Below are 9,180 nucleotides of genomic sequence, written 5' to 3'. Positions count from 1 at the left end.
TTTGGGGATATTGTTGGTAGGCAAACTGGAAAAAGCAGGTGTAAATTCCCTTTACAAACTTCTTTTACCTTTGCGATGGCAGACCATTTTGATAAAAGCCCAATTTAAGAAGGCCCTTTTTTTTTTGAGGGACAATTCAAGAAGGCCTAAGAATTATTTGCAACATCTTTGCTAAAGAATCAGTCGCAGTATCATTCAATAACTTTTTTAAGTTTATTTACATGAATTGCAGGCACGGTTAAAACAAATGCAAGGAAAAATGCTAGGACAGAATGATGAAGCAAAATGAAATATGGAGACAGAAATTGGAGATACCATGAAATAAACCAAAAGTAGGGGAAGAAAGTAGAAATGGAGAACAAGGGTAGGACTGTTTTTTAAACCTACTTTTGTACCATTTCTGGTTCCATTTCGTGTTTGGTCTCCTCTTTTTTATTTTTTTATATTCATTATGTATCTGTAATGGACTATTGATTTTATTGTATTTAACAAGCAATTTCTTGGGGAGGGTTGGGTTGGGTTGGGTGGTAACGAAACGGGTTGTAGCTACCACTGAATCAGAAAAAAATCATCCAATATAACACTCAAAAGAATATATAGGTTTGGTAAGTATTCAGGCTATCAGCTCAGCTGCTAAGATGATTTTCTTGATTATCACCTTTGGTTGAAACAATTCGAAAAAACATGTTTTTCATGCATTTAACAACAAAATCAAAAAGTTAACATCATTGACACAGCAGCCAATGCTGCAATATTCTCTTTTTATGCTCATTCCTGTGTTAGCTTGAAATTCCTTAATATGACCTGCAGAACAAGCAGAGAAAGCTTGTGCACCAACAAACAAACAGAACTTCAGATAGACAGAGAAAGGGTGAATGAGTAGCTATATGTTTGCCAAAGGTATCGATAACGGAAGGACAATTGCATTCCGCACAGAGTAATTCAATGCCTTTGATGCCAGCTCCGAGTGCACATTAAGGAGTTCATTAAAGCACCCCTGGATGACAAGAGGCGCTTGTCAATAAACCTTTCCTCAGTTTAGTATGCGTCATATGAAGTAAGCACTGAAAATGGAATTGCCAAAAGATCACGAGCCATCTTGGAGAGTGTAGGATATTTTGGTCTCTCAGTCTTCCACCACTCGAATACGTTGAAATCTTGGTCCCAAGGAAGCACAGGTTCTTCCAAGTACCAATCCAGTTCTGATCGTGGGGGCTGACTATTTGCCTGAACAAACTGTTGGTAGTCTTCCAAGTGACTTCTTATGTTGGTGGGATTGCTACTAACCTTTCCTTCAGGTTTGACAACTCCAACTTTCCTTCTCTTGCTGGGAAGATCATCCTCATTTTCTGAGTTGAAACATTCAATTTCGTAGTCAGAAGGACACGAGTCACACTCAGAAATCTCTTTCTGGAGAGAACTCGTTAAATAATCATCATAAAAGCTGCGAACAGTCTCCAAAACAGCAGAATGTTGAGATTTATCATTGCCACCCTTTGAACATAAGTACTCTATGTAAACCATTTTACAGCGGGGATCCATTACTGCAGCCATAGCCATCACCAAAAAGGTATCCTCCCAATACCTATCAAACTTCTGCAGCAGCTTCTCGAGGATAGTATTGACATAGCTGCATGAATTCGGAAAATCCAGCTCTAAGCTCACACGAAGATCATAAAGATTCTTGAGAAAAGTGGTAGCAGTAGGATATTTAGCATGAAACAGCAATTCTGCTACACTATGTAGCTTGTCTACTGATTTGGAAACTCCTTCAAGTCTCTTCCACTCTTCAGGAGAGAGCAAACAACTATCATCAACAAATTCTGTATCAAGTTGTCCCCTTGACTGCAAGTCCAAAGCCTCCTTTAACTTAGAATTTGTAATGGACCAAACCGGTTCTAATTTTCCCCATATTATAAGATCCCGAACCTTGTCAATGATCATTGATATCTCTTGGAATGCATCCTGTGCCATTGAACTCAAGAACCATGCACAGCAATGTACATGAAGTAACTTGCCCTTAACCTGAGCCTCTGTCTTTTTTTGTATATAGTCTTGAATCCACTCCAGGGTTTCAGCATCAAAGATGTCACTCTTCACAGTAATGGTAAAAACTTTGTCCATGATCCCCCAGTATTCGAGCGACTTTACAATAGCTCCAGAATATGATTCCCAGTTGAGAACTTGAAATCTGAGAACCCATTTTTTCCATTTCCAAGTATCATCAACAAAATGTGCTGTTAGGCACAAAATGTCATCAAAAGCATCATTTTTCAACATCTCAACGGATAGGTTTACCTTTGCATCCATATTTCTTAATATATGCTTAATCTTCATCATCTCTGTCTCATAATACTTCAAGCAGTCATTTTTGAGCGACTCAAAATCCCCCAGTTCAACAAAGGGATTCAAAGAGGACACAAAGCGCTTGAAGATTGGGCATTCTATCATCATGGGAGGGACTTCCTGGACACAAACCATCTTTGTAAAGGCTTTTTGGATTTGTTCCAATTCTAGCGCAGAAGAAGGAAGAAAGGCATCTTCAGCATCAGAACCATTTTCATTTGATTCTTCATGAAAAGAACCATTACAATCACTGGATTCGTCAGCAGAAGCTTGGGAACTCATCTGGAGAACAGGAAAATTAATCATACATAACCACTTCTTTTTCCTTTTCTTGGTATATAGCACTATCATAAACATCAAAAATATAACCCAAATTATTTTGAATGCCTTTAATCACTACAGCAACACATATTACAAACAGATACGGGTGACTTGTGGCCAAAATTTTCTACGTCCAGCAAGATAACACTTGCACATTTCTAATTGTGATCACATTCCTATTCTAAACTAGAATCCCATATGGACGAATGAATCTTCAGTGTAAATAGCACTACCATACACAGGAAAACATTCCCAAAAGTAATTCCAAAGCTTCAATCACTCCAGCAACACAGATTACAAACGTAAAAGTGTAAACTGGGGCCAAAATTTTCGACATCCTGCAACATAAACGCTCACTCATTTCCTAATTGTCATTACTTACATGTTCTTAAACTAAAACCCCATATGAACTAATCAATCTTCGACACGGCCAGGAAAAAAAAAAACATAGCACTCTCACATGTTCTAATACCAAAAGATAGCAAACTAGAATCCCTCAAGAAAATCGATGAAGAATCACAGCTACTAGTATAAAATCATCAGTCTTTCCCTTCCATTTTTTGTTTCTTCCCCTTCCAAGACAGTGCACCGTTCATCAATACTAGCAAGAAATAAACACGCAAGACTTTTTTCTTCTTTTTGAATTTCAATATGGTGTAGAACAAGCAGTGATGAAATCAGATACTAGTACCACAAATCAACAAGTACCCTTTTTAATTTCTACTTGCCTCTTGTCTTCTTTTAATTCTTTATATCCAAATTCAGTTTTTTTCCTCCAAGAACTATCAGTTCCATCAAGGGTTCAGTAAAATACTAGTAATACACAAATGAAATGTATGCAGAGACAAGATTGGAGGCAAAAAAGGGGTTACAAAATCAGAAACCTGGGCTGCAGAGTACAGGGCAGGACTGCACGGAGAAGACCCTTTTGACTTGCAGGAAATTATTTGAGAATGGTTAATAGATGATGTAGATTGCCCTTTTTTTTTTGGCCCTTTTTCAGGAAGAGGGGAAGTCAGTCAAGCTAGTTTATGGCGGAAATTTTGGGGCCCCACCTCCTTTTGCGCGGGAAAAAAAAAAGAAAGTTTAATGCCAATATTGATATTATCAATATTTTTTTTTACGAGTTGTGAATTTGTACAAGCATGAATTGCTCAAGAGAAAAGTTTTACCAAAAAAAAAAAAGAAAAATTTGCATGTTCATTAATATTCATTTTAAGAAATTATTCTATTCTAAGTGGTAAGCTATCATAGCAATTTTTCAAAAATTCTATACATATACTTATTATAATGCAATAGATATTTGGGATAATTTCAGAAACCTCCCTTGAGGTTTCTCATAGTCTCACTTCCCTCCCCTGAGATTTCCAAAATATCAAAGACCTCCCTTAGAAGTAAGTAGCTAGTATCAAATCCAACCCAATTCAAAAAGATAAACAATAAAAAATTGGGAGTTGGAGAGAGAAAGCTACCTAGTACCACAAACGCCCTCAAACCTTGCATTAGTGAGATAATTTCATATGAATAGTACCTAGGCAATTTAAGAAGAATGAAATTTTAGGAGAGGTTTTTGAAATAGAAAATCAGCTAAGTATAATCTACCATACACAAACAACTATTATATCAACATAAGCTGTTAAAGAATAAAAATTTTTCAGTACAAAATTTTTAGAGACTAACTTGAAGATGTGATTTAAAGAGCTGTTGAACCCTTTATAATAAAGGTGGAATCTTCACATATGGCTTAAAACCCTGCTTCCCATGTTCTAATTGAAGTGACTTCTTGCTCTTGCAGTTTTCTATGCCATACATCAACCTGAGTAGGATGCCTAAATTTGATGCCCTTTTTCTCATGGCATTTTAGATATTATTTGCACTTATAAATTATCATTAATTCAATTAACCATATTTATAACTAATTTAAGTAAATTTTATCCAAATAATTGTGAAACATCTAATAAGTTGTGTGAGTATTTAACTCATTTTGTTCGTGATGATGTAAGAAATGGGACCCAATATTCTACTAGAGGAGATCCCTGATATTTTGAAAATCTTAGAGGAGAGAAGTGAGATTGTCAGAAACCTCAGGGGAGGTTTTTGAAATTATCCCTAGATATTTGGACTTGTGAGATTGTGTAAATTAGACAGGCTAAAAAATAAAAATAAATGGAGTATTGTTATAAAACTAATAAAATAAACTACTACAATAAAGATGGAAATATTAGAGAAAAAAAGTAAAGGAATAGTTGTTATAAAACTAATAAAATAAACTACTACAATAAAGATGGAAATATTAGAGAAAAAAAGTAAAGGAATAGAGAATTATTTCCTTATTATTTTCAACTAATCAAAAGTCATCTCAAGAGGTGTCAAGGTACCTCTATATATAGGTATTATAAAATATAGGTTTATGAAACGGTTCATCCATTACATGAATGGGTCTATGGATTGAAACCGTTCATCCAATGTAATTCTTTACATAATGTAGCAATAAATTATGAATTAATTCTCTTGGGATCAATGAATTATGAATTAATCCTCTTGAGAATACAAATGGACATCTACACTTTTAGTTAATTCATAACACTCCCCTTTCGATGTCCATTACACAAAGAATATGTCTCGTTAAAACCTTATTAGGGAAAAGTCCAGTAGGACAAAAACTCTAATGAAGGAAAAAGAGTACACTATTCATGTATATTAATTTCTCCCCCTGATGCAAATATCATTTGAAATCTTTTAGCAGACGCATTTCAATATTCTTCATCAATTTCTCAAATGTTGCAATCGGCAATGCCTTAGTAAATAAATCTACCAAATCATTATTTGATTAGATTTGTTGCGCATCAATTTCACCATTCTTTTGTAAATCATGAATAAAAAAAAATTTTGGTGAAATTGTTTCATTCTATCTCCTTTAGTGTATCCTCCTTTCAATTGAGCTATACAGGCTGCATTATCTTCATATAATATAGTTAGAAAATTTTCTTTCTCGGAGGATAACCCACAACTCTTCCGGATGTAGTGGGTCATTGATTTTAACCAAACACATTCTCGACTAGCCTCGTGAATTGCTATTATTTCAATATGATTTGATGAAGTGACGGCTAATGATTGCTTTATAGATCGGCAAAAAATAGCTGTATAGCCATATATAAATAGATAACTAGTATGAGATCTTGTTTTATGCGGATCAGATAAATACCCAGTATCAGTATAGCCAAGCAATTCAGGCTTAGATTTATTTGAATAAAATAAACCAAGATCAATTATTCCTTAAAGATAGCGAAAAATATGTTTAATACCATTCCAATGTCGTCTTGTGGGCGACAAACTAAATCTTGCTAATAAATTCACTGCAAATGATATATCAGACTTTGTACAATTAGCAAGATACATTAGTGCACCAATTGTACTGAGATATGGTACTTCATGACTAAGTATGTCTTCATCTTCCTCTCGCGGTCTAAGAGGATCCTTATTAAGGTCTAATGATCTGACGACTATTAGGGTACTTATTTTATGTGCGCTATTAATATAAAATCGCTTTAATACCTTCTGGATATAAACAGTTTGGTGGACAAAAATTTCACCTTTCAAATGCTCAATCTGTAAACCAAGACAAAAATTTGTCGTACCAAAATCTTTGATCTCAAATTCGTTCTTCAAGTATTCAACAACTGTGACGCCCCGAAAGGATGAGTGTGAAAACCCGAAAATTTTTGTATATTTTCTAGATATTATTTTTGTTTCCTTGGCTATAATTTTGTACCTTTCTTCAATATATTAATTTCCTATACATTTTTATAAGAGAATATAGTTTTCAAATCATTTCCTTGATACAAGTAAATCCACGTTAATTTTGAAGAGTATTATGAACATGGGACCCGCTAGTGCGGTAAATGCAATATATTTTTGATAACTTGTTGGAGTTTTGTATTAAGTGATATTATTTTATAAGGTGCTAAAAGATAATTAGATGTTACCTATATGGATTAGTATTAGAGAGACAAAAAGATAAGTTTTAAACCAAAAGGTGACAAGTGTCACCATCCAATTCACCCTGGGACTTTTGACCAAGATATTTATACCTTCTTAAAGCTAATTTTGATCAAAATATCTCTTCATTTTAGCTCATCTTGGCCGACTCTCTCTCTCCAAGAAAAGAAAAGAAAGCTCTCAACTTGTTTCTTCAATTTCTTGCTTGGATCTAGCAAATCAAACCGATAAAACTTCAAATCACTCCATAAAATCCCTTTGCTAAGTGGTCTTGAGGTAGTTGGTGAAGTGGTTTGAGAAACAAAGGTGCTTAGTTGGCTCTTTTCTTGAGGTTCCAAGGTGAGTAGCTAATGGATTCCTTCTTTGGTCTTGCTAATGTCAAATTAATGGTTTGTGTTGGTTAAAAATGTGATTTTATGGAAGAATTTATGGATTAAAGTGAAGTTAGCTCAATTTCTGATTTTATTGGAGAATTTTCTGATTTTATATGATGATCATGGTTTAATCATGGTATGATGGCTGGTAACGGTGTAAAAGGAAGCTTGTATATGTTAGTTACGATTGTTTGCGGAAAATTTCGGTTTTATGCGGAAATTCCAGGTTAGGGTTTTGAATCTGCCCTGTTCTGTCCGGTTTTATTTGAGCATGTTAGAGGCCGAATCAGGATTAGGTTAAAACATGAAAGTTATAGAAAATGGTGTTAAATAGATACCTGCAAATTTTCAACTCGATCCGAGTACTGTAGCATGTGAAATGACCGAAATACCCTTGACTGCCCATGAACCCTGTTCCACGCCCAGATTTCTGTTTTCGTGGAGTTTTCCGTTTTTGACCATGAAAATGCATGATTTGGCTTTTGAGGTCTTCATAAGAAATGTAGGTCTATGTCTTGGTTTCGAAACGCCATAAGATTCGTTTCAATCTGATAAGGGTAGCTTCAGTTATGGATATTGTGCCGAAAGATGTATTTGATGGTTTATAATGTGTATGTGGTTAATTTGAGATGAATTGGTGTTGCTTGTAGGATGGAAAAGTAAGGAAATTAAGGGGATATGCTGTCCGACCTTTGAAACCATTTGATTGCTTTGAGTTTGAGTTGAAGGGCTTGGATTCGGACAAGGTAATAATATATGATGGATGATTCTTGAGCCGTGGAGGTGAGTGACCCTAAACTGCTTCCAAAGTTACTTTTGAACGTCTTCTTGCATTATTTCCTCGTTTGCATATCATGTATGCCGGCATGTGAGTCCATGATATGATTTGGATTAAATGAGTTCTTGGGGAGTCTTGTGCTGAACACCCACGTCTCCACCACTTTCGTGAGTTCGTGACATGATCTGGAGCACTAGTGTTGCTCCCCCATATTGTTTATCGTTAAGTAATCTTTTTGAGCGTTGGGTGTTTAAGTGCAATGATTTCACTGGCTCACGAGAGCAAAAATACGTACATTTGATCTCTGAATCATGACATCATCGAAATACATTATTGTGCAATATATTTGTTTACTGATTTTACTAGTTACTCACTGAGCTTCTAGCTCACCCCAAAACTATTTTATTCCCCTCCACAGTACTCGTGGCTAAAGAAAGGCTTGTAGTACTTATTCACGTGGCTGGATGGCTTATATCTTGTACAGTTTGGATTTGGAATCATTTTATGTATAGTTGGGAGTTGTTTCCGCTTTGCTTTTGATATGTAATTATTGGAGAATTTGATGTATATTTGAGATTTATATTGTAATCTATTTGAGGATTGTAGTGAACGACTGAGTCCCGGCGAGAGCTGGGCAGGCGGTCCGCCGAACCCTCTGGTTCGCCTAAGGGGGAGGAGGGACCGTCACAACAACAGTATTTTGAATCTCTTCAGGAGTTCCAATTAGATTGAGATCATCAACATATATAGCAATTATCACAAAATTTGACCCATTTTTCTTGATAAAAACACATAAGTTTATTGGATTATTGGTATAACCTTCTTTAATTAAACATTTGCTGAAACGGTTATACCACATACGTCCAAATTGCATGAGCCCATATAAAGACCTTTATAATTTAATAGAATAAATGATGTGAGACGGATCTAGACGAACACCAAGTTGGGATGTTTGGCGGAACTTTGACCCTTCTAGAATCACAATCCACGAACTAAGGAGATTCCTTAACCCACGACTAGCAAATTTAGTGAACCAAAAGTATAGATAGAAGAACGCCACAATCAAGGAGACTACTTGATTGATAAGTTCGATGAACAACTTGAGATTAATTCTCAAGTATTCAAAGAGGCTCTCTTGGAAAGAGAAAAGTGAAAACTCACAATTTTATTGATGCTCAAAACTGATCATGAAGGTCTCTTGCCTTGGCTATATATAGCCATACAACTTGAAAACCTAAAGTAACTTGGGAAAACCCTAACTCAGTTAGGCTAGGCCTTTGGGCCAATTCTACTACTCAAATCCACTATCTAATGGTCAACTTATAATCGATCCAATGAAGGCTTTTAAGCTGACCCAACATA

General features: G+C 35.5%; 1 protein-coding gene across 1 annotated transcript; it reads right to left on the bottom strand.

The window, feature by feature from the left end:
• Window positions 1-673: 673 nt before the first annotated feature.
• Window positions 674-3,632, bottom strand: LOC113762933 (zinc finger BED domain-containing protein RICESLEEPER 1-like). Its single transcript, XM_027306576.1, has 2 exons — window positions 3,552-3,632; window positions 674-2,628 (listed from the first exon to the last, which is right to left on the bottom strand). Exon 2 carries the CDS (start codon window positions 2,626-2,628, stop codon window positions 1,039-1,041), a length of 1,590 nt encoding a protein of 529 aa, XP_027162377.1. The 5' UTR covers window positions 3,552-3,632; the 3' UTR covers window positions 674-1,038.
• Window positions 3,633-9,180: the final 5,548 nt, after the last annotated feature.

Source organism: Coffea eugenioides, chromosome 2 (genome assembly GCF_003713205.1).
Source record: "Coffea eugenioides isolate CCC68of chromosome 2, Ceug_1.0, whole genome shotgun sequence".
NCBI classification, from domain to species: domain Eukaryota; kingdom Viridiplantae; phylum Streptophyta; class Magnoliopsida; order Gentianales; family Rubiaceae; genus Coffea; species Coffea eugenioides.
The sequence above is the reverse complement of the archived record's forward strand: the minus strand, read 5'-3'. Positions and strand labels throughout refer to the sequence as shown.

Bases quoted from the DNA above. Each gene is read 5' to 3' on its own strand.
- LOC113762933 (XM_027306576.1), bottom strand. From the start codon at position 2,628: ATGAGTTCCCAAGCTTCTGCTGACGAATCCAGTGATTGTAATGGTTCT.